The sequence below is a fragment of the Mytilus edulis genome, chromosome 4, assembly GCF_963676685.1.
Source record: "Mytilus edulis chromosome 4, xbMytEdul2.2, whole genome shotgun sequence".
Taxonomy (NCBI): domain Eukaryota; kingdom Metazoa; phylum Mollusca; class Bivalvia; order Mytilida; family Mytilidae; genus Mytilus; species Mytilus edulis.
Genome location: NC_092347.1, coordinates 92,373,400 through 92,401,182, shown reverse-complemented (window position 1 = coordinate 92,401,182; position 27,783 = coordinate 92,373,400). Strand labels below are relative to the sequence as shown.

General features: G+C 31.1%; 1 protein-coding gene across 9 annotated transcripts in view; it reads left to right on the top strand.

Moving 5' to 3' along the window:
• Positions 1 to 27,783, top strand: part of LOC139521056 (transient receptor potential cation channel subfamily M member 3-like) — a 119,395-nt gene that overhangs the window by 20,642 nt on the left and 70,970 nt on the right. For 5 of the 9 annotated variants that reach the window (XM_071314298.1, XM_071314293.1, XM_071314295.1 and 2 more), the window contains one exon: positions 9,805 to 9,897. In XM_071314298.1, the coding sequence (XP_071170399.1) occupies positions 9,820 to 9,897 (78 nt within the window). In that variant the 5' untranslated portion in view covers positions 9,805 to 9,819. Of the gene's footprint in view, positions 1 to 141; positions 260 to 9,804; positions 9,898 to 25,380; positions 25,618 to 27,783 lie in introns of those variants that run through there. The other 4 variants (XM_071314300.1, XM_071314297.1, XM_071314291.1 and 1 more) reach the window with 4 other exon arrangements.

The following is a 27,783-nucleotide window of genomic DNA, read 5'->3' as shown; positions in this document are numbered from 1 at the left end:
TTTTGTTTATACAAACAACTGTGAACGCTATGTACAGATGATGTAGTCATATCTACTCTTATCTATAGTATTTTCACTACTCTGAACCGGTTTTTACTTGACTGGAACAGTGCTAACGGTAAAAATAGATATTTTTGTCAGTTTAAACTTTGTTCAAGAAAGTCATTTCTACTATAAAGTGTACCGTACTATGTATTCTTTTGAAAATTGGATTATTAGACTGTAAAAATATAGGAAATGGTATCTTTCTTATGCAAAGGTATTGTTTATTGACCTGGCTAGTATATTTATCCAATTAACAGGATGAAAAGCTATTTTTGCCTTTCGTGCAGCCTTGACCTTCACATGCCTTTAGACTCCTAAGGGTAAAGCTATTGAAATTCATCATTCCCTGTCAGCCTTGTGAGTCCTGACTGGAAAATTATGGAGTGTTTTATGATATATACATTACTACAGAAAATATTCATAAGCCACAAGGACTGACAAACTCCAAATAAATTTCATCATCTCTGTGCCTCATATTTATTATAAAGCTCTGTAAAGGGACGTATTATGCTATACCATTGTCCGTCTGTCAGTTTAATGTTATGCGGTTTAATTCATTGAAAAAGGGTGGACTTTCCAATTTTCAGACAATAACTCAAAAATGCTTTAAACTATTTTCATAAAACTTTGATAAATTATTTATATCTATTGCAATGATTTGACTCCATTTATTGTTGAGCCTTCGACTTTAGTTGAAAAAGCGAGACATAGCGATCCTACATTCCGTCGGCGTCGGCGTAGGCGTAGGCGGCGTCCACAAATATTCACTCTGTGGTTAAAGTTTTTGAAATTTTAATAACTTTCTTAAACTATCCTTGAATTGTACGAAACTTGGACAGAAGCTTGTTTATGTTCATAAGATAGTATCCAGAAGTAAATTTTGTAAAAATAAAATTCCATTTTTCCCGTATTTTACTTATAAATGGACTTAGTTTTTCTTCCAGTTAACATTACATACAGTCTGCAGTTAAAGTATTTAAAACATTTTTAAGATTCTTAAACTAGCCTGGATTTTTACCAAACTTGGACAGAAGCTTCTGACAATCAAAAGATAGTATCGAGAGGAATAATTTTATTGATTTTTTCATCATTTTTGATGAGTGTGTGATTAACAGCAAAAGTAGGCGAGACACTGGGTTCCGAGGAACCCTTACAAATTTTATAAATTTTAGATTTTACCCCTCTGAGTTATGAGGTATTTTTTTCATTAAAAACAGGGGATTTTCCTGGTTTAGGACAAAAACTCAAAAGTGCTTCGAGCAGTTTTCCTGAGACATTCTGGTGAGTGCTTAATTTCTATTGACATCAGCTCCCTTTAGTTCTTTTATAAATTTGTGATATGACATTTAGGAGTTATGGAATGTTACACTTTGAAAAAACACTGGCCTATCATACGCTCATGGCGCAGCTGTTTATTACATTTCCTTATGAACTAGATAGAAGATAAAGAGATCCAGTGAACAGAAAAAATTATCAGCATCTCAAGAAAATTAAGTTTTTAGCATTGATTTATATTCTAGTGTATATTGTTGGAGAGTTGACATTGGGAAGGTACACATTGAATCAGTTGATCAACATTGGCTCTTCAGAGCCTCCAGTTAGCAAGATCTGTGTTCATGCTGTAAAATAATAATAAGATTAATATTACAGTGACTTGACTGTTAGTGTTGCTCTCAAACAATTGCAAATTAAATTGCAATTTGTTTTATAAATTCAAATTGTTCAACTGGTCAGAAATTTGAACTTACTGCTGTAGAAAACCACAGCCAAGTCACGAAAGTGCAAGGTGATAAAATAAAACATACCTACAATCCTTAAAGACTTTAACTCCACTTTAATGATGTGACAAAATCAGTCTATCAGTTTGTATAGGTATAGTATAGTCATTTCCATGCTGAAGGAACTGTTATTATTTTGAATTGCTTTAAAAATGTCCAAACTAAGCTTTCATATAGTTTTTCTTTCTAAAAGTATTCTATATTCATAAGAATCAGACATTATGTGAATTAAAACATTTCATATTCAGTAAAATATGTGTAAAATTGCAATATGTTTGTAGGAAGTTTCCATGGGGAGATAATCATTTTTTTTCAAAAAGTCTTTCTTCAAAAAAAATATTATTTTAGGTTATCTCCCCATGGAAACTTATCAATAGCATATTGTTATTTCACACATATTTTACTGAATATATGATGTTTTATTTAAAATGATATCTGATTCCTTTGAATATAGAATACTTTTAGTAAGAAAAACTATATGAAAGCTTAGTTTGAACATTTTTATAGCAATTCAAAATAATAACAGTTCCTTCTGCATGGAAATGACATATATACCTATACAAACTGATAGACTAAATTTGTCTCAACATCATTAATGTGGAGTTAAAGTCTTATAGGATTGTAAGAATGTTTTATTTTATCACCTTGCTCTTTTACATTTTGACTGAATAATTTGTTCAATATTCCGACCAGTTGAACAATTTGGTTTAATAAAACAAATTGCAATTTGGTCAAAATTTTGAATGAGTTGCAATTGGTGGAGATCAACACTAACAGTCAAGTCACTGTAACACTATTTTGAAATTGATTATTCTAGTGAAAGCAAAAGGTACAAATCATTTTGTTTTCCATTTGAGTTCTGAAATGTGTTGTGACAAAAGAGAGTAGTTTTATCTTTTTCCTATTTACATCTGTAAAAAAGATCTCTGGAGAATTTGAGATTTATCTCATTCTTCAGAGTTTTGGCATTGCAATATGTTTGTATAAGATATTGGTACATTGATACAATGGGAAAACCAAAGACAAAAAATTGTCACTCTTGGAAATGAAACTATTCTATGGTCTGGACTTATTCCTCAAGGGCACTATATTGATTATATGTTTGTTAGAAAATGTTCTGGGAAATAAAAATAATGAAAACAAATTTACAATAAAGACAGTGATATTATTATGTTGTATTGTTTTTCTTAAAATACAGCAAATAATGAAAACAGAATCGAAGACCATAGGAGTTTCTGTATAATTAGTTTTAGATGTTTCATTGTGAACAAATCTCACTTTGTTTCTCATATCACTGTATATATGAAACAAGAATAAAACAATTCTCGGTACACAAGAAGCTGGATCTGAAAAGTTAAAACGGAAAGGTCAACAAAATTAAATAAAATGCAGCAAAAATTAAAACTTAAATTAAAGTCACTAAGCAAATTGGAACAGATTTTATTCTTACAACATTGTTTTACATTTGTCATTTAAGGGCCTATTATAGCAGTCAGACTTATTGTTATATGGATTTTGCTCATTGTTGAAGGCTGTACAGTGGAACATAGTTGTTAATTTCTGTGTCATTCAGTCTCTTGTGTAGAGTTGTCTCATTGGCAATCATACCACATCTTCTTTTTGTCGAGCCTTCGACTTAAGTCGAAAAAGCGAGACTAAGCGATCCTACATTCCGTCGTCGTCGTCGGCGGCATCCACAAATATTCACTCTGTGGTTAAAGTTTTTGAAATTTTAATAACTTTCTTAAACTATACTGAATATCTACCAAACTTGGACAGAAGCTTGTTTATGATCATAAGAAAGTATCCAGAAGTAAATTTTGTAAAAATAAAATTCCATTTTTTCCGTATTTTACTTATAAATGGACTTAGTTATTCTGCGAGGAAACATTACATTCACTCTGTGGTTAAAGTTTTTAAAATTTTAATAACTTTCATAAACTATCCTTGATATGTACCAAACTAGGACAGAAGCTTGTTTATGATCATAAGATAGTATCAAGAAGAAAATGTTGTGAAAATAAATTTCCACTTTTCCGTATTTTACTTATAAATGGACTTAGTTTTTCTGCGAGGAAACATTACATTCACTCTGTGGTTAAAGTTTTTAAAATTTTAATAACTTTCATAAACTATCCTTGATTTGTACCAAACTTGGACAGAAGCTTGTTTATGATCTTAAGATAGTATCAAGAAGAAAATTTTGTAAAAATAAATTTCCACTTTTCCGTATTTTACTTATAAATGGACTTAGTTTTTCTGCAAGGAAACATTACATTCACTCTGTGGTTAAAGTTTTTAAAATTTTAATAACTTTCATAAACTATCCTTTATTTGTACCAAACTTGGACAGAAGCTTGTTTATGATCATAAGATAGTATCAAGAAGAAAATATTGTAAAAATAAATTTCCACTTTTCTGTATTTTACTTATAAATTGACTTAGTTTTTTTGCCAGAAACAAAACATTCACTCTGTGGTTTAAGTTTTTAAAATTTTTATAATGTTCTAAACTATCCTGGATTTTTTACCAAACTTAGACAAAAGCTTGTTTCTGATCATAAGATATTATTCAGAAGTATTTTTTGTGAAAAAAAAAAATTCACTTTTTCCGTATTTTACTTATAAATGGACTTAGTTTTTCTTTCAGTTAACATAACATACAGTCTGCAGTTAAAGTTTATAAAACATTTATTAGATTCATAAACTATCCTTGATTTTTTTTACCAAACTTGAAAGCTTCTTTCAATCAAAAGACAGTATCGAGAGGGAAATTTTTATTGATGTTTTTCCTCATTTTTGTTGAGTCTGCAATTAACAGCAAAAGTAGGCGAGACACTGGGTTCCGTGGAACCCTTACGAATTTTTTATATAAACAACTAATGCAAATAAATTGTAAATTGAGAAGACCTTACATATAGGTGCAAACATCTTTTTTAATACCCCCACCTTAGTGGAGGGGGCAATAAGTTTTACCCTTGTCCATCTAAACATGTGTATCTACATACACATGTATGTCCTGTTCATCCCAATGATGGTGAAAGATGTGACTACTTAAAAAATTATTTTGCTAAGAACTATAAGAAAAACCCTAAATATTGATTATTAAAAAAAACTTATACTGATTTGCTGTATTTTTTGTTGATTTTTGTCTTGCCTTGACGAAGTCAAAAAGTGAGACATAGATATGCTGTTTCCGGCGTCGGTGACGGCTGCAAAGGCGATGGCGTCAACAATGTATTAGTTTGTGATTATGTCTAGTTTATGGTAAACAGCAAGTGGTAGATTAATCATATTTGGTATTCAGTTGTATAAGCATTGGCACATCTCATTTCCATGGAGATCATTTGGCCCTGCCCCCTCAGTCATGGTCTATTGACTTCAAAACTTTTGCTTATTTTACATCTATTAGTTTGTGGGGAACTACAAGTGGTAGGTCAATGATATTTGGTATGCAGTTGTATAACCGTTGGCATATCTCGTTTCCATGGAGATAATTTGGCTCCGCTCCCTGAGTCATGGTCTATTGACTTTGAAAATTTTTCTAAGTAATCATGTATTAGTTTGTGATTAGGTCAGTTCAAGGGGAACCATTAGTGGTAGGCCAATGTTAATTGGTATTCAGTTGTATAAGCTTTGGCACATCTCATTTCCATGGAGAATATTTGGCCTTGTCCCTCAGTCACACTCTAATGACTTTGAAACTTATCTTAGTTTACATGTATTAGTTTGTGATTAGATCAGCTTAAAATGAACGGCTTATGTTAAGTCAATGATATTTGGTATGCAAATTTATTGGCATTTGCATGTATTGTTTCCATGGAGATTATATAGCCCATCTCTTTCTTCATGGTTCATTGACTTTGAAACTTTTACAAAGTTTACAAATTAATGTTTGTGTTTAGATTTGGGAACAACTTATAATAATTAAGTCAATGGTATTTGGTATGCAGTTGTATTAGCATTGGCACATTTCATTAACATGGAAATTGTTTAGCCATATAACTCAGTCATGGTTCATTGACTTTGAATATTTGCATAACTTGTGGAAGATGTTAGAGTATTGCTATTTGGATTTCAACATTTGCATACAATCAAAATTACAAAAAGGCGAGACATATCTCTTTGATAACAGTTTATTTGTAATGGTTTTATTAACCCTTTCCTCCATAATGACGCCATTTGACGCCACCCCCTTTACTCCATAATGCCGCCTTTTTACACCAGTGTAGTACCTCAGTTGAAACGCTATGTCTCCAAAATGTCTGCATCAGACTTAAAAAAAATTGTATCCAATATGAAAAGGAGATTCATGAGAATATCTGACTTCAATTTCATTGATGAAATATTAGTTTTCACAATGCATTAACACTTTAAACCTGATGATTTTTTTTACTGAAAAATATCCTATGCGAATCAAGTATTTAAAAATAAATATCCATGGAGTAAAGGGTTAATAAACTATCATTTAAATAACTGGTTACAGTTTTATTAATTAAGGATTGACTGTAATATATTTGTTGCAGAAAGCTCGACATAGGGATAGTGATCCGGCCGCGACAGCGGTGTTAGCTAACTTCTTAAAAGCTTTATATTTAAGAAGGTGGAAGATCTGGATGCTTCATACTTTGTATATGGATGCCTCATGTTACGAAGTTTCCGTCATTCACATGTCCAATGTCCTTGACCTCATTTTCCTGGTTCAGTGACTACTTGAAAAAAAAGTTTAGATTTTTGTAATGTTAAATTCTCTCTTATTATTAGTAATATGATAACTATATTTGGTATGTGTGTACCCAGCAAGGTCCTCATGCCGGTCAGACAGTTTTCACTTGACCTCAACCTCATTTCATGGATCAGTGAACAAGGTTAAGTTTTGGTGTTCAAGTCCATATCTCAAATACTTTAAACTATAGGTCTAGTATATTTGGTGTATGGAAGGACTGTAAGGTGTACATGTCCAACTGGCAGGTGTCATCTGACCTTGACCTCATTTTCATGGTTCAGTAGTCAAGTTAAGTTTTTGAGTTTTGGTCTTTTTTTCTAATACTAATTGCAATAAGTCAACTATATTTGGTGTATGGAAATATTTAATGATCTGTTTGTCAAAAGCGCAGGTTTTATTTGACTTTAACCTCATTTTCACGGTTGAACCGTTCATTGCTCAGTGTTAAGTTTTTGCGTTTTGGTCTGTTTTTCTTAAACTATAAGCAATAGGTCAACTTTATTTGTTGTATTGAAGAATTGTTAGCTGTACATGCCTGCCTGGCATGGTTCATCTGACATTGACCTCATTTTCATGGTTCATTGGTCAATGTTTAGCTTTCTTGGTTAATTAAGTTTATATGACAGAATTACTTTGTAATAAAGCTTTATATTTAGGACTATCAACATAATATCAATGATTTCAGCGTGTGCACTTTTGTTTCTGTCCATTATAGTATTAAACACATTTTTTCTAGAGGTTATTGATGTGTAAACCGGGGCGATTAACTCACAAACTTTTATGATGTTAAAATGTTAAGTTTGTGAGTAAGAGGTTTACACATCAATAACCTCTAGAAAAAATGTGTTTAATCCTTATGATTCTTCAGCCAAACATATGCCATTATTAATTCACATCATTTGTTTGCAGCTACTTTATTTACCATCAAAAGCATAATGGCATGTCGTAACTAAGGAGTACGCCGCCATCTTGACTTTCTAAAAACCATAAATGTCCGATAAATGCAACAGAATCTAAAATGAAATAGCACCTACCTCAAAAATTTCATTTTAATTAGATATTATCCGAATTTGAAGTGTACACATAACGAAATAAAGTTTCCCTAGTAAATTTTCATTCGTGTGATGTCGTGTTTTGCCATGACGTAAATTCGCCAAATCCTTCACGTCATTTCGAGGAATTTTATGAAAATTTGATTTTTATACATTTTCGAAGCTTTAGGGCATTTCTTTTTTTTCTTTTTTTGTTATATATGCATTAGAATAGAATAAACTGTTATGCAATTGTTTTATAATCTCAATTTGCAGAAAATCCCAGTATCCTTGCAAGAATATGTATCGTGCATGAATAGATTACGAAAGTAGTTTTGGAAACATGGTTTATCTAAGTGTAAACCAAGAGAAAATTTCTAATTTACCTTACCAATCCAATTCAAGTATTTATAGATATGCAAATGATATAAGAATTACGAAGAAATAACATATAAAAATGTGGTGCACACTGAATAAACTGTGTAGTGGGTTATTTTAAAGTGTGCACCACATTTTTTATGTTATTTCAAATAGACAGATAGATATCACAGTTATTTCCTACAATTTAATTCTAAATTCCATTTTAAACCGGAGTAAACCATGAAAAAAGGTTGATTACGTTATGGTCACATGACTAAATTATGTATATGGGCTGTTAAACAAAACAACATCAGCCAATCAGAAGAGGCTTTACATCCAAAATTAAATTATTAAGCTATCATTTAAATAACTGGTTACAAGATTCTCATGCAATTTCCTTGATCTTTAATGAAATTAAGACCCAAGTTCATTTGTATGTTCAGTTTCAACTTTTGTACTTTGGTATATATATATATATATTTCCTATAAAAACACTTTAAACTATTTTGATCTGAGCGTCACTGATGAGTCTTATGTAGACAAAATGCACGTCTGGCATATTAAATTATAATCCTGGTACCTTTGATAATTATTTAAAAAAAATCATATTGAAGACATTTATTGTTGGATTTATATATATTTATTATTGTGAAAATAGTGATAAATTACAAGTGAGGAATACTTTTGACTGTATTCTGTATAAATCAAAAGGTTAGATTGTGATTTCGGAATAACTTAGTAATCACTGTACATATGCTTACAGAAGTAAATCAAACTATTGATTTCCCACCATAATTACTTTCTAATGGTATTGACTCACAGGTTATTCCACTGGGTATCTGAGTGAATGCAACAAATAAACCAATTAACACTTTAAAGTTATTATCATTGACTCATTTTGTTAAAGGTGTCATACCACCAATTACTCCCTCAAATTTAGAACGTATGTGAAAGTAGGCCTACTCGGACAAAAAATAGTGCATTTGATGTCATTGTTCACCTAAACTAACCAACAAATTTGCAGAAATGAAACTTTTGTTGAAAGAGAAATATATTAAGACCATTTTGAGCCAAAATTTACCTGTCTATGAGTTTGCATTAAAAATTGAGGATTAATGCGCTCCATAGTATACTAATTTAAGATTTCCAGAAAACCAGGGGTTATTTTTAGTGGTACCTCCTTTCGGAAGCTCTCTTCTTTCTTATATGATTTTGAATGTATGTTGAAAATTGGCATGCAGAAAGGTGACACCTGTACTATTCAGGATATACCTAGTTTCTATGAAGTTAAACTTAAGGTAAAATATTTAGAAAGCTGTAAAATTGCAAAATTTGGTTGAACAGATAGGGACTTTTAATTGGTGGTATGACACCTAAAGTATATGGATAAACAGATTGCTACTGAATGATCTTCAGCTGATAATTATGGTCAGACTTATAAACTTGAAAATAGTACCAAAAATTTAACCAGAATGATTCCAAATGGTGCATGTGGCACTTCATTTTTAATAGATTAGTGTACATGTATTTCATTTGGAACCATTGGATGTATTTCCAATACCTGATGTTCTAAGTGGGAATGAACAAACCATTTTGTCGGTATATTGACTAGGTCATTTGATGACAAATTCTTCTCTTATGAAGCACCTATTTTATTTAATGTATCTGTTTGTTATATATACATGTATAAGCACATAGGTTGTATTTTCATGTCTACAAAGACCAAACTGTTTGTATAAAAACATGGTAGAACTGTCTGACATCATAGTACAGAGAGTAGACAATCGTGACTAGCGGTATGAATGGTGCAATGTTTTATGATGTTTGTTTAGTGTTTTTTTTAATCAAGTAGTTTATAATTTCAGATATGTTAGCCTGGCATGGCGTTATTCCGAACATCAACCCATAAAGACGCTCCTGAACAGGTATCCCTTGTACGTCAATCAAGTGTATATCAGGTAGGTACCAGGTGTTTAGCTGTCATGTGACAGTCATATTTATATTGTTGAATCATGTGTTAATTGACCATACAGATATTTTTCATTACATAAATGAAATTGCTTGTGCATATAAATAAGAAGAGGTGGTACGAGTGCCAATGAGACTAATCTATTTTCAAATCACAATGTATTAAAAGTTTACAATAGTTAGTACCGCCTTCATTACAGAGACTTGGCTCACACTGAAGGGCCACAATTTGCAAAAATAACTAGTTAAAACTAGTTAAAACAATTCAAACACGAAAACCAACTGTCAATCTATATAAAAAAAACAGAAACACCTATGAACCACATCAACAAATGTCATTCAAAAACTGTACAACAAGCTCCTGAATTAGGACAATGGCATACAAATAATCAGGATGCAGTCTTAGTAATCTCGCATATGATGCTTTTTGGAATCTGTATTAAGATTGTAATATAACACTATTTCTAAAATGTTCATCATGGTCAGATAATAAAAACAGACAAGGTACATAAGATTACTTTATATATTAATTTCAAGATAACTACGTGTATTATTACTGTATGTTATGAATACATCATTTACCGTAGATCCAAGTTGTCTCTTTATATGAACTTTTATGTAGATTAATTTATATTCATGGGTACTTATGTTGGCAGATCATTTAATGGATCAGAATGGATCACTAGGAAAGCACTTTTTTCATTAATACCATCTCATCCCAAAACCTTTTTGCACCTCAATTTGATTCATTGATGGTTTAATTATATTAATTATAAAATATGCAAGTCATTGAAATTTGTACATTTTGTGTATTTCGTTGGGTACTTATGATTTGTGAAAAGAAATAAAAAGAATGTTACCCCAATAATAATTATAATTTTGGAATAACAGAATACATTTTTTTGTGCATTTGAAAAGTCTTTAGCCTTTTGTGACATTTTTTGTTATCAAATACCATTAATATAGGATAGAATTAGACTATTTATAAGTTAAAAATTAAATTAGATTTTGATAGTTTGAGACAAGATAGAGTTGTCTCCATTTGTCTGCTTAGATGTAATTGTGGATAAATAGAAAGCTGATGATTAGGCCAATGATTTGTTCTTTTAAATTGTTTCACATTGGTTCTCCTGGGGCCTTTTAAAGCTTATTATATGGTATCAGTTTTCCCCATTATCAGAGGGTTTACAGTGACACATTGTTTAACATATGTGGTGGATAGTTGTATCCTAAGCAATCATAGCACATCTATTTTGTTTAAATTTTATAGGAATAGTTTAACTGTAATATGTATTTGAAAGTAATTAATTATTTAGAAAGTAGACAGAATGATTAAAGAATAATTAATTGTATAATTAATAATGACCACAGTTGAGGAATATGAATACAGTAGACCCCACCTAATCAGATAATGGCTAAACGAATATATGGGCTATTGTAATATTATTTCAAAACACCAAACCCTTCCCTATATGTTTAATGTTAATTTAATCATGTAATCAAATATGGGAAATAAGAATATATTGGCAAATGTGATAAGAATATTTAAGTAAATTTGTTCAAAACCATGCACAATGAGATATGTTCAATGTTTTTCTGACAGGAAATGGACCCAGAAGATATGAAATTATATAATCTTCCAGACAACTTGAATTGAACAGCAACCAAAAAACTAATTACAACAGATATTATTAGTTACATAGTGTGCTAGTGACCTAATACGGTATATATGGGGTCAGTAAATTCCATATGGGGTGAGAGCGAAGCTCGAATCCCCATATGGAATTTACTGACCCCATATATACCGTATTACGTCACTAGCACACTATGTAACGAATTTATCTTACCGACTATCTTAACGTGTGAAATTAAGACTAGTGATTCTCAAAATGAGAAAGTCTACTAAGAAAATACTTCCATTGATCCTACAAAAACAGATGCCAACAATAACGACTTGTAAGGTTTAATTGGGTTTATGAATTTTTTTCAATCTTAATCATCAATTTCTTCGTCTGTTGGAACTTTTAAGATTTTTTCTCAGTACTGTTTTGTTTTTTATAAAGGGACATAACACCTTTACTAACCGTGTATGAAATAAGCCCCGCCCCCTTCTTACCTAATAAGGAATATAAAGGGACGTAACTCCACTACTAACCGTGTATGAGATAAGCCCCGCCTCCCTACTAACCTAATATCAAATATACACGGTTTGCACGCGGACGCTTTTAACCAATCATATTCCTGGAAATGTATAGGAGGTAAGATAATAATGCATGCATTTATTATTGTAAAACTAATATGTGAGATTTAATTACCCACCGGTAATGCAATTGCTAAAAATTTGTTACAGCTTTTACATTAATGCTAGCAAGACAAATCTTTGTTTGGCTTGCTTGCTTTGTTTGTATCAATGTTTGCTCAAGCATGGTAATTAAGATAGGCGGGGCTTCAGCTTGTATACATCATACTTAAATTTTATTGGACGTTATGTTGGAGGTTAAGGACACTAAATTTTAAACATCACATGATACATATTCTCACATGTTTCCTTACCTGTAAATATACAATACAGACAGGATTCTACTTCGTCTAAATTATCTTCCTATTACACCAGTTCATTTTCACAATCGTAGAAACGGAAGACAATTTTTTTTTCAGAGATCCAACTTAAAGACTGTCGTCAAGCACTTTTAGTAAAATAGCTATTCGAACACACCTACTCTGATTTTGTGATCCATTGGATAGGTATTTCACTTGACCCTATATTTCATCTTTTAGTACTGTGATTTTTTTTATGTTATAAAGTCAACCTGTAGCTTTACTATATAAAATGATAGCGAGATGATGCATCAAATACTCTTGTTTTGTACATTTTCAAGACAAAATATTCATCTCAAACACACCCTAACATAAAAAAGGTGCACTCGATTTTCTCTTTTCGATACAATTGTTTCCCATTTTGGAATATTTTCTTGAGTTGCATAATCGAAGGACAGACATGGAAATAACTGACTAAACTAATAGATTGATATGTTATAAAAACAATATTAGGTCAATTAATGTTGAAGGCCAGTTTCTCAGCCTCATACAAGAAAAAAGTTTATATTTTTCTTTCATTGACAAATTATTGTATTTTTACAGGTGAGAAAACATGTGAGAAAATTTGTCAAGTGATGTTATAAAATTAAGTGTCCTTAACCTCAGACATAACGTCCAATACAATCTAAGTATGATGTATACAAGCTGAAGCCCCGCCTATCTTAATTACCATGCTTGAGCAAACACTGATACAAACAAAGCAAGCAAGCCAAACAAAGATTTGTCTTGCTAGCATTAATGTAAAAGCTGTAAAAGGAAAATCAGTACTGAAATGATGCATGGAAGTTTTTCTTTTTGTGAACCTAATACTGTTTTTCACATTAATAAAAACATTACAATATTTCTGAATAAACAGTATTCAGGGGTTTAATTAGTGAGCAGTGGTTGATAGTACAATTTGGTCTTAATGAAATGAATTCATCCATAATGAGTGCGCTTTTGGGATTAATAACCTGAATCTGTATTCACTTAGACCTAACATTTTGGAAAGTCAATGATCAAAGTATATACATAAATAGCTTGAAACATGACAAAAAAGTGCCTGAATATAGATACATGTAATATCGTTTATTTAGTCTAGTGGGAGTTGGAACCTGATGACAAACGAAACAACTCTGTATTCTTCAATGAAAGATGGAAGTGCATGTAAAGCTGCTGCAACCCCAAGGGCATGCTTTTTATTATATTTCAAATTTTTGTTTTTGTAGAATTTAGATGGACACTTATCTTTTATTTACTACTTTTGATGTCAGTTATATGAGTCTACTATGATGTGTTACAGATTTAGTTTACATTTAACTCCACTGTGCTGTGTTATGGGCTTTGAACTTGGAAAATTTAGCGAAAATAACCATAGTTCTCAAATTTCCATGTCTTAAAATGGCTTCATTCTTCTATTGCAAAGTCTATGAAATATTAACATTTACACATGTTCTGAAGGCATTTTATAGTTAAATTGGTTGTCAATATACATAATATTCCATATTAGTTTATATTATGCCTATCCATCCAGAAAAAAATGTCAAATTAAGTCCAAATACTGCCTTATTTTGAAAACTTTATTTAAGTACTTTGTGGTATTATTGATAGGAAAATTTATTTAGGAAATTACAATCCAACTTGGAATTAAATATATTTGACTTATGGAAGTTCTTGATTAGGCATGGCATATACAATCAGATTGTCCGAGATTTTCATTCTAAAGACTAGCTGTGGTTAAAGAAAGCTCATTACAAAGTATTACCCATTGATTTAGTGTCTTAATGACATATCAGGGATTGGCAGACTGTTGCTTCCAAGAATTTTGATCAAATTTACACATATGAAGTCCTTGTTTCTTTTCGTTTGTTAAATTGCATAAAGAAATCCGGTAATAATACGGTAGACTTGTAACGACAGTTGATTAAATAAGAAGTCAAGCTTATGGTTCTAAAGTCAAGGCCTGGTGGTAACTGAATACTTTCTCATTTATTATATGCTAATGCAATATACTCAATGGCTGTATCTCAATCTATGAATGTTGAACTTTTTAAGTCATACAATAATCACTATTGCATTGTTACAATAGATATTTTCTCTTACAATGTCAAAGTTTTACTGGAATGTCTGATGGCCAGCATTTGTCCTCTTTGTGTTTGTCTTATTAAAAAGGAGATATGGTATGGTATGGTATGATTGCCAATGAGACAATTCTTCACAAGACACCAAATTACACAGAAATTAACAACTATAGGTCACCATATGGCTTTCAACAATGAGAAAATCTGATACCGCATAGTCAGCTATATAAGTCTAAAAAATGACAAATGAAAAACAATTCAAATGAGAAAACTAAAGTCCTAATTTATGTACAAATAAATTGTCTTATTTATTAATTGTCTTGTTTGTGTCAGACTTGTCTTTTCCTGCAATTTATCTGGCAATTTATTTGAAAGTAGATTATTATGACAACAACAGGAAAAGAATATCTTTATATAAGGATTATGAGAGACTTATTTTCATTTCCTGTTAGTTTTTTTACTAATGAAATATATTGTTTTCTTGATGTCACCTTGAGTCTTTGAATTTGATATGAAAAGATTCACGAAGAATACAATGAAAAGATCATTTTGAAATATTTCAAGAATATGAAAATATTATGAGTTGTACTTCCAATGTTAAATATTGAATTGAATATCATTATTCTTTAGTAATAAATTTTAAATTGTTCTTTCAGTTAAGAAAAAAATGTTCTCATATTACAGTTGTCTGATTTTCCCTTGTTAAAGAACTATTAAGGCAGCAGTTTTCTGATGACCAATCAAAGTAGACACTCGGACCGGTGCAAACAAAAATAAGTTTTAAAAAATATGTCCACATCCATAGATCATAGCTGTGTTCCAGTTCATGTATAATAAGTTAACTATGATACTTAAAAAACATTTTTTGATGCCAACTTTTCAACAGGGTCACCATAAGACATTGAAGGTCATAGTCATTGCACAAATATCACCATACTTTTATTACCACAAAATTTTAATTTTGAGATGTAAAAAAATGATAGAAAGTATTCAGGGAGTTTACTAGATTTACTAAGCTATATGTTGGAAAAGTGTGAATTCAGCAGTCATGATTCTGTAGTCTATGATTCTGTACTCTGTATTCTGTAGACCTTGTTAGGGGACAACAATGGACAGCTGTCAATCAAACTTGGATGATATATAGTGGAAATCTATCACTCATTTATATTCATTAAGATGTCTTTTTTTGGCTGAAATGACAAGTTATTGGTGTTTGAATTAATTGGATGTAAATGTAATATTATATGACAATAAGATGATTTCAGATAGCCTAAGGTATATTTACAATAAAAAAGTGTCTTTAAATGTCTAAAATAAAGATAAAATTGTCACCTTATGAATTATTAAAATGTTGATATTTAGATCATAATATAAACTTCTTTCACTTGAGATGGTGTTTTAATATATGCAACATTTAAATAAATTTTACAAATAGGGTATATCATATATTGCAGTATTTTCGTCCTTTTCTAATGAATACATTTAAATTACTCAAATGACAACGAATTGATTTGTCTTGACTTTGAATCCTGCTTATGCTTTTCTGCACCATTGTGGGGAAAAATTGCTGTTGGCAGTGAAATATCAATGACTGGGCTCATTTTAACTACTAGTACCTTCTTCTTCAAATAATTTGCAGACTATTATCGCAAATGACTTTTTACACATTCAATATGTTCATTTTTGTTAAATATATCACTTGCCTAATATATCTGAACAAATTATTTTACTGGCAACGAGTCTGGTCATTTACATCTCCCTAGGTTTCTGTAATGTTTCCTTGCCAAAACATTTCCTTTGGATCAACTGATTTTTAAACCTGAAGAAACTGTTTCAATTGTTTGTGGTGTTGTTTGAACAGATTGAGAATCTACCTAATTAACCTCTGGGTGCAGGATTTGTTTGTAGCTTTGAAGACCCATTGATGGCTGAGTTGGGTTGTTTTGTATTATTTGGTCAGGATGTTGTCTCTTTGATATGTTTGCTGTATCCATTCTCTATTTTATACACTGACATACTTATCCATTGACCTGTAACCTTCAAGCAGGACAAGGTCATGTGCCACTAAATATATCTGTCAAACACATATCTAATTTGATTTAGCAGTGCCATTGGGGAACTTTGGCTGTAAAAAGGCAGCCTAACCTTGAAATATTACAAGTTCTGTGTATTTTATTATTGGTTATTGATTTATAGAGACAAATCTACCCATTCAATCATGTTACTAACAAACTATAGTCATATCAAGTAAAACAACTGTCGATTGTTAGTCACTTAATGTCCTGTGGCAAGTAGTACATGTATGATCAAGATGAGAACAAATTAGACAATAGATTATAAATCAAATAGATAAGTACACAGGAGGTGAAGGGTAATTTATTAAGGCTCATTTGATTTTTTTTTCATATTTAGAAATACTGGTACTTCAAATTTCTTCATAAAATGAGGGATATATATGAAAAAAACACTAAATGCAAGATTAGCAATTATTTCATGATACTCATGAACATGCAGCTTTAACGAATTAAGCACTGATTTTATGCAGTTTTGCATCTATATTTCTTTTAGGAAAAAACGTTTATTGAATTCAGCAAAATAACACGAAAAATGATATCAAAGAAGCTTTTCTTATATCTGTGTATTGTTCCAACTAAAACTAAAAAGTTCTTGTTTTTTATGTGCTCATACTTTTACCATCCAAAATATACTCTTAAAGATATAATCACAACAGGACAATTAAAGCTCAGATATCAAGTCAAAAGTTCATATAATTGTAACCTAATTTAGAAATAGCCAAACATTAATAGTGAGGAATTATTCTTAAAATGGGATAATCCTGACTATTTATTCCGTATCCAACAGTTTATAAACTGGAATTCAGTAATTTATTTGGCAGCTGTAGACACTGTTAATTAATTATAATAATAAGAATAATCATTGATGTAAGTCTTACAGTTGACTTATATATAAAATCAATGTCATTTATTTTGTCTGATTGTCTGGTCATGTTTCTTTTTTTTATGCAAATATTAAAACATGACTTAAATATATTGAAGTAGTGTAGGTCAGAATATTACATAGTTGGTAAAATACCATTTTGCACAGTAATCAAACTACACTATGGCCTTACAACTATACAACACTGACTTAAAAATAACAGGGAAAAAATCAGTGATAATCTCTAAACAACACTATTGTACTGACATAATCTCCAAACAACACTACAGCACTAACAACTATACAACAGAAAAACAGTGATAATCTCTAAACAACACTACAGCACTGACAACTATACAACAGGTAAAACATTGACAATCTCTAAGCAACACTTGTATTGACATGATCTCCAAACAACACTGCAGCACTGACAACTATAATTCAACAGAAAAACAGTGATAATCTCTAAACAACACTACAGCACTGATAACTATACTACAGGTAAAACGTTGACAATCTCTAAACAACACTATTGTATTGACATGATCTCCAAACAACACTGCAGCACTGACAACTATAATTCAACAGAAAAACAGTGATAATCTCTAAACAACACTACAGCACTGACAACTATACAACAGGTAAAACATTGACAATCTCTAAACAACACTTGTATTGACATGATCTCCAAACAACACTACAGCACTGACAACTATAATTCAACAGAAAAACAGTGATAATCTCTAAACAACACTACAGCACTGATAACTATACTACAGGTAAAACATTGACAATCTCTAAACAACACTATTGTATTGACATGATCTCCAAACAACACTGCAGCACTGACAACTATAATTCAACAGAAAAACAGTGATAATCTCCAAACAACACTACAGCACTGACAACTATACAACAGAAAAATCAGTGATAATTACTAAACAACACTACAACACTTACATAATCTCCAAACAACACTAAAACACTTAAAACTATACAACAGAAAAAATCATTGACAATCGCTGAACAACATTTTTTTACAGACATAATCTCTAAACAACACTACAGCACTTACAACTAGACAGCAGAAAAATCAGTGATAATCTCTAAACAGCACTTTTGTACTGACATAATTTCCAAACAACACTACAACACTTGCAACTATACAACAGACAAATCAGTGACAATCTCTAAACAACACTACAGCACTTACAACTAGACAACAGAAAAATCAGTGATGATCCCTTACCAACACTATTGTATTGATTATAATCTCCAAACTACACTACAACACTTCCAACTTTACACAGACTTAAATTCCTTAAAATAATAGGACACTGATAAATCTCTAAACAACATGTGTTTGCAAAGTGCTGATAAAAAATCTTGAGATAAACTTAAGATTCATTATTAGTTTGATACAAATTTTGAGGATTTAATTGGTATAGGTAAACCATACATTCTAATGCAACAACGTTTGTACCGTTCATTTTGATTGGATTACGTCACTTTTGTACATGGCATCAATTGACAATTGATGCTATTGGACGTACACGCAATCGCAGAAGGCATATGCAAGATTTTAATTACATGTTTTAATGTTGTTTTCTGACAGTTTCATTAGAATGGAGATAACAATATTGTATTTTAAGCTCCGACAGCATCAATTGGGGATTTGATGGTCGCAAATTACCCGTTTTCTGTCTCCGCTAACGCGTCGCCAGTAAACTTAATTCGCGACCATCAAATCCCCAGTTGATGCCGTCGGAACTTAAAATACAATACAGTTATATCCTAATTTGAATGTTCAACAAAGTATACATTTTCTATAGGCTTCTGTCCAAAGTCTGTAGAATTTGGGAAAATGAGCAATATCAAATAGCCACGAAAATAGATAGATCCTCTGACAGGTTTGTAGAACTTTAATTACTACCTAAGAACAATTGTGCAACTCTTAGTGCTAAAGGCCATTATATATTTTAATTGTTTGTCCAGCAAAACTTAGAGTGGAACCAGTAAAGAAAGATTACCTACTAATCAAAATGTTCATTGTAATGTCTTATACCCTCAAAGCACTTCTGCCTTGCAAGTAAAAACAATCTGTTGACAAAATTGTCTACAGAATGATAGCTATCCAAGGTTTGTTTTATTTTCCTTTGACATTGTTTGTCCTATTGGTTATTCATGGACTTACATATATATGTCAAACTTTGCATTCAGATGTTGTCTGAGAATTTTTTGTATTATACAATGATTCATGAGCAATTTAAGTGACGATCTTTAGGGACGGAAATTTAATCTCTTTAGAATTGTTGGAGATTAATCTGACTAAAAACTACTAATGCAATTTAATGGAACAGATCCAATTCATTACCAAGCCAATCCTTAATTACTCTAAAGAGAAATTACATTTTAAATATCTTGAAACTGAAATGCATACTGAAATTTAAAGTCTCAAACTGTACTGTTTCAAAACTATTTTAGTGAAAATGTTTGCCATGTGGATTAACAGTGAATCTATGGCTTTATGAGTGTTACATCGCTGAAAGCTGCTATACCTATTTATGAACGTTCCAGAATGCATAATACATGTTTTACCTTTTTTGTAAATCAAAGTTTGTTGTGCTTTCTATTGGAAGGCCCCAGTGGCTAGACAGTTCAACAATGTTCATTAATGCTTAGTTGTGTGATTAGGTTTGAAGAAGTTCTAATAGTAGCTATAGACCCTTTCAAGTTATAATATGCTATATCATTACAATATAGTTTGGGGCAATAAAATGAGTTGAACCCTTTTGCTTTATTCCAATGAGTTTGAAATATCAAAATTTTGTTTGAAGCTGCATGGTCATTTTATTTATGCTTTTTCCAGACACATGTACATTTCTCATCCTCATCTCATGGAAAGGCAACAATTTGTTTATTGCTTATTTACTGGGCTACATCAGTGACGTAATGCTGACCTTTTCCTACAGCTTACATCTTCTGTATGTGTATATTTACTGGGCTACATCAGTGACGTAATGCTGACCTTTTCCTACATCTTACATCTTCTGTATGTGTATGTTAGGCTGACCTTTTCCTACATCTTACATCTTCCGTATGTGTATGTTAGGCTATCCTTTTCTACCTGCTAACAGCTTCCATACATGTGTAATTTTCTGACCTTTGGCTTCTGCTTGCACCTTTTGTACATGTGTACTTCTCTGACCTTTTCCTTAATTAGCTGCTTACATATTCTGTATATGTGTAATTCTAACCAACCTTTTTCGAACTGCTAACAGCTTCCATACATGTGTAATTCTCTGACCTTTTCCTTCTGCTTACAGCTTCCATACATGTGTAATTCTAACCAACCTTTTTCTACTGCTTACATCTTCCATACCTGTGTAATTCTCTGACCTTTTCCTTCTGCTAACAGCTTCCATACATGTGTAATTCTCTGACCTTTTCCTTCTGCTTACAGCTTCCATACATGTGTAATTCTAACCAACCTTTTTCTACTGCTTACATCTTCCATACCTGTGTAATTCTCTGACCTTTTCCTTCTGCTAACAGCTTCCATACATGTGTAATTCTCTGACCTTTTCCTTCTGCTAACAGCTTCCATACATGTGTAATTCTCTGACCTTTTCCTTCTGCTTACGTCTTCCATACCTGTGTAATTCTCTGACCTTTTGCTAATATTGATATATCTATTAACCACCATTTTATTGTTAAATAAAGGATTTAATTAATAAATTCCATCATTACTAATATGTTGGATTAATTCTAAAGCCTATCAGTCAGGATATTTACCACATTATTTGAAATAATTGCTTTTTATAGAAAACTTTATTGGAACCTTAAATGTCTTCCATGCATGTTTCCTATCAAAGTTTTCAGATCACTGATTTACCACTGAAATAAATTGTGACAGCTACCAGAATACCATGAATTACATGTTTATTACATTCTGCACTTTTCCCTTCATCGCCATTGTCCAACTTTGTTGTATTGATGTGTTGATGATTCCATTGTATGGCTATATTTCATTTGCTTGAATTTATCATGACTTACGCCATTCTAAACAAAGAATTGCAATAGTTGTCTATGATTCTTTTCTCTTTTTTAATACAACAGTAAAGGTTACCTTTTATAGAGATGTGGTGTACTAGATTGGTCTTTAAGAATTGGATACAGGCTAAGAAAGATGTTTGTTTATTATAAAGTAATGCCATCATATGTTATTATTGATACTTATAAAGTAATGCCATCATATGTTATTATTGATACTTTTATATCAATACTTGATTACTCAGACTAAATAACACATGAGGTCTTTGTGTTTTACAGCAAACATAGCCATTTATCCTGTAATCAAGCATTTTACCATACAAATAAGGTTTACAGATAACCTTAAGTGATATATGTATAGTATAATATAGTACATTGTATCTTGTTACTGTGCTTCTATTGTAACCAAGCGGTTACATTCAAACACAGGTCAATTTCGCTACTCTTTTGAATTAAAGAACAAATGGCTGGGAAAGATTTAAACAAATAATGTTAAGTTGCAGGATTAAATAAAAACCTTTTCGACATACCCTGATCTTTTAGTGTATAAACGTGTCTATCATTGAATTCATTGTCCTCTATCATCTTTGTTGCTGGTCTTTTATGTAGAGGTTATTTTGCTGCAGTTCTTTGGTGTAGAGGTTATTTTGTTGCAGGTCTTTTGCGTAGAGGTTATTTTATAGCAGGTCTTTTGGTAGAGGTTATTTTGTTGCAGTTCTTTTGGGTAGAGATTTATTTGTTGCAGGTCTTTTCTGTAGAGGTTATTTTGTTGCAGGTCTTTTGTGTAGATGTTATTTTGTTGCAGGTCTTTTGTGTAGATGTTATTTTGTTGCAGGTCTTTTGGGTAGAGGTCATTTTGTTGCAGGTCTTTTGGTAGAGATTATTTTGTTGCAGGTCTTTTTGTAGAGGTTATTTTGTTGCAGGTCTTTTCTGTAGAGGTTATTTTGTTGCAGGTCTTTTGTGTAGAGGTTATTTTATTGCAGGTCTTTTGGTAGAGGTTATTTTGTTGCAGGATTTTTGTGTAGAGGTTATTTTGTTGCAGGTCTTTTGTGTAGAGGTTATTTTGTTGCAGGTCTTTTGGTAGAGGTTATTTTGTTGCAGGTCTTCTGGGTAGAGGTTATTTTGTTGCAGGTCTTTTGGGTAGAGGTCATTTTGTTGCAGGTCTTTTGGTAGAGGTTATTTTATTGCAGGTCTTTTGCCTAGAGGTTAATTTGTTGCATGTTTTTATGTGTAGGGGCTATTACTAGTAAAAAGTTAGCTAAAGAGGTCCAATTTAAAAAAAAAAAATGTAAATTGTAATAAGTAGTCTACACTCCTCTTTCCATTTTCATTGTAATGTATGTTGGTACCGTGTATAGATGTGGAACAAGTTTGATTTGAAATAAGTAGTCTACACTCCTCTTTCCATTTTCATTGTTATATGTTGGTACCGTGTATAGATGTGGAACAAGTTTGATTTGGAATGTTACTTCAGGGTTTAAACCTGAGGTTTAAACTTTTACGTTCAAATGTCAAACTGGTAATATTGATCTAGTTCCAGATTGATTGTTATTCTTATCATAATTAATAATTCTCTCAGGGGGTTCACTTTGGAATCTGTTGAAAAAATGTGACGACTATTTTTTACTTTTATCATTTAGATGATCCTGAGTGACTGACACTTTACAAGAACTCTGTTATGGAGTATATGTCATTTTAATACATTTATATCAATAAAATGCCCATATATTATATCATGATAATTTGTGTTTATTCTCACGGTTTGAATGATATATAACCCATAAAATGGCTAATACTTTCAAGTTGATTAGAAAGTACCAACTTGAGGAAAATTTGGATGTGAAATGGTTTTATTCTATATTAATATCATTAATAAATATATATATGACAGAACCATTCCTCCCTGATAACAGCTGGCCTTGATCTGGTTATCCATATATTGGAATATCACAATATAAGTCTGATAGTCAAGGCTAACAAGTTTTTTTTTAATCAAATAAACCATAAGGTATACATAATCATAAGTACTAGGATTATGGCTTCATTGAGACTTTTCATGTCCTAGTTGTGTGAACGCAAAATAAAGTAAAGGCCCTTCTAATATGTTTTATACTCGAATTTAACCTTTGATTTTAGTGACTAATACTGCCAGTTTCTCATGTGTTGAGATACCTGGTCAATATTATGACAATAGAACCTAAATAAACTTCTTAGTACAGTTTGAATTTTTTTAAATTAATTTTTTAAGGAAAATGGTGTTTTCAAAACCTTTTTTTTTAGGTTTTTGAATTACTGTGAAAGTACTTTAATTCGTGGGTATCAATTTTCGTGGTTTGAGAAATATTTACATGTTCGTGGGTTTTTAAATTCGTGGATTTTAGTTTTCTAAAAAAAAAAATGGAAAATTGAAGCTTTAGAAACGAAGGTTCCACATTGTCTTGATTGAGGAAAATTGCAAAGTAAACATTGACCCGGTAAAATGGTAAATCGTAGTGACAACACTAATTAACCCTAGATAAAGTGATCAACAGATTTAAGACCATCAAAGGTGTTAATTAGGCCATAAACATGTCACCTAAAAAAAACAGTACACAAAAACAAATGCTATAAACATATCTTAATGCTAAATAATTCTTATCAAAATTAAGCTCAGCATAAAATTATTATTTCCGATATGTACGAGAATTTTGAGGATATAAAATGAACACTTTATCATACAAGCATACCAATACCGGAAATCTGACTTTCATCGATCAAAAATATTTTTATGAGAATTAAAAGATCAAAAGTTGTACAGTTAATGTTCTGAAAGATTAAATGGGTATACTCCTTCATGGAGTTGTAGTTCATAGCGCGTTTGCCCTATGACTACTATGTAGCATTTTCAGATTTGGCGTTATTCAATATATTCTATAGATCATATCAGTAGTCAAACCTACATGGGATCTTTCCATGTCTTGATTTGGACAATGTTTGTTTTATTTCGTTGGACACTTAAATTCGTGGATAACGTCATCCACGAAAACCACGAAAATTGGTACCCCACGAATAAAAGTACTTTCACAGTATACATCATTAAAGTTTAAAATCGTTGTTTGAAGTCGAGGCTGGATAGAGGTTTATCAGGTGCAGTACTTTGGATGCACACCAACAGTATCATAGAGAACCTTGTTCTATCATAATAATGTCAACCTGTCGCACAATAAAGTCAATTTTGTTTTTTAAAATATAATTAGGTGCTTTTTAAGTCCTTGATAAACTTGCATTAATTAACACATTCAAACCTATATTACATATGTAGTTCAAACTGTATGTTTTGTGCATCACATGTAACAATTTAAAACTTTCATTACAAAAAAATGATAAGAATATCAAACTTGTTATCTTTTTGTCTGTAGATAAAGTTTTTCTAGAAAATTTACATAGAATAAAGATGGGTTTATAGAAAAATTGATTAATTAAAAAAATATGAACCCAGTGATTTTTTTACCTGTTAAATTGAAAAAAGATACTTTAGTTATAGGATTGATCTATTGGCATTTTAAAGACTTATATCCCTAACGATAGCTTGCAGGCTTCTGAAGGTATATACAAAGGACATTGTATTGTAACATGCATAATGATTAGTAAATTTCCATGTATGACATTTGGTGTTGTTTGATTGTCACTGTTACGATTGAGTGACAGCTCATGAAATCTTTTCAAGAAAAATGGTTTATATGGGATTCGACTGTCACAGTGTGAAGTACAGCCGTGTGGTAGATCTGTTCGTTTCTTGATAAATTTATTTATTGACAAGGCAATTAGGCCGTCCAGTGTCTCTCAATAGTTCTTACTTAGAGACTAGCTAATGGATAGAGGAATATAATTAACGTGGTGTTATTATTTAACACATTTTATTTTAATTTATCTGGGCCAGAGTTTTGTTTGATGAAAAAAGACAATTGTTATTAAATGATGCTCAAAGTAGAAAGTAAATTGGCCAACCGGTCACGGACAAGTATAACATCTATTTTAGAGGATTTTGTCAATTTACGACGGAAAAAAGAGTCGGATGCAGTGGTAAATATTTTATTATATATCTTAACAATTTACTTGCCTTAATAGCCTTAATAGATTTTTAAAACTAACAAATAATAATGGTTTATGCTAGAATTGAAGAAAAATTGATTTGTTGATTTGTTGATGTTCTGAAAAGTAGTTTGATATTTTTTATTCTTGAAAGGCTGTCTTATTTTTTTTCAAATTTTTCAAAGCTTTGTAATCTCTTTATGAAGCCAAGCATTTCTCTTTCAAAGAGCATTATATAAATTCCATGTAGAGAAGAAAAGTAGGTTTCTGCTGAAAAAAAGAACTTGTTGAAAGAAATTTTTTAATCCTCTGTCTTTAAACTTGAGGGAATAATTTTATTCTTTTTGTTAACTGTATGAAAAAGAAAACGGAAAGATATATAAAGTAGTAGAAACAATAAATTTATCAGAGTTGGCAGGAATTCTCTTGGGGTGCATTGGAATATATACATATAAAAATTCATTCAAGAAATTTGTTCGAAGATTAATTGTGTCCCTGAAGATTTTATTAAAGATGAAGGTGTTTTCCTAATTTTGTTTTTTTTAACCCTGTAATTTTAGCTTACCAGGATCAAAATGTTTATGTGAGCTTTTGCTTTTGCCTTTATTCTGTGTCAACATCGTGGGGTATCACTTTTTTATATTTTCCTTTGAAACTATTGGGTTGCAGGTTAACAAATTTGAACTGAACTGAATATTCCATAGGACCAGAGGTTCCAGAAAAATCATATTTGCCAGTCATGACCAATTAAAATTACAAATTGCGAAAAGAAATTCCTAATTTCTGTAAAAATTAATTAAAAAATTTACCAAGATGGGATAATTTCAAAGCCCATTAAAGCCCAATTTTGAAAATTTACCAAGATAAGATGTTTTCATTTTTTTAACCCATAAGCCCATTTTAAGAGAGTGGTTGTCCATCTTGAATTTCGATTTTTTATTTCAGTAATAAAACTGCCACTCTGTATTGGACAGTAATTTACAGGGCCCTCCGTTACTGTTTAAAAGCCTCAGGAGATATCAGATTAATAACAGATTATTACTTTAACCTGAGTTGACAATTGACAAGACAATTTATTAATCATGTTCAGACAATCAGATTTTTAGCAAAGACCATAATTTTAAAACTAAAAACCTTTTATTTAATTTTCTAGAAAAAAGAAAATTATTTTTCACAAGTCAAGCATTATCTTATTTACTTTGCAATATATATGTGTTATAGTGTCCACCTTTGGATAGTCAGAAGAAATCCCTTTTCTAAATCGTAGGTCTTCTTTACTTTATATAATCACATAAGAACTTATGATTTATATTTCTTTTCTCAAAATCTGAATTTGTTCGATTGATTCTTGGGGAAATTTCAATTTCAAGTCTTTAGAATTATCATTGCTCAGATGCATTCCGCAAATTACTCTTTAAAAAACTTGTACTAAATCTGGTGGGAAATTTCACATACCAGTAGTTCATGCTGTAAAAACTGTTGATGCACACTCATTTATCTTGTGACTTTTGGTATAAATTTAACAGTAAGAAAAGAGTTTTTTGACCAATTGTAAAGTCCTCAAAAAATATTTACAGCTAGCTAGCTAGACCCTTGCTTTTAAGGCATTTGAAAAGTGTATCCAGAATTTGTTCCATCAGCAAACATGGCTTCACTGTTGCTTAAATAGAATAGAGGGGCCATCATATGTTTGTGTTTTATATCTTAAAAGTTATGAGAGTTAAGTATTTATTTACTGTAATTTTGTTTCAACAAAGAAGTTTCCAATAACTTAACAGATTAAGTATTGAATTAATTAAGCAATTTAGCATTAAATAGGTCAGTTAAAATTGTTAAATATATTAAAGTCCACACTAGACTAGGAATCAAATTGTATGATAATGGCAAGAAAATTTCTAAATCAACTGTTAACTTATTTTAGTTGTCAAATTGTAGGATTAACATAGCGATTTCTTTGGTTTTAGGATGTGTCATAATCTTGACAGTATCAATAGTTACAAGTTATAGTTTTGATGGTTACAATCTCTGTAACAACACCATATGATGTAATACATATTGTTTCTTTCAGAATACTCAATTTATACCATATTCCTACAAATTGAATTTAGGAATACTCCAAAGCTTGTTATAATTAGTTTTACATAATGGCAAATTATC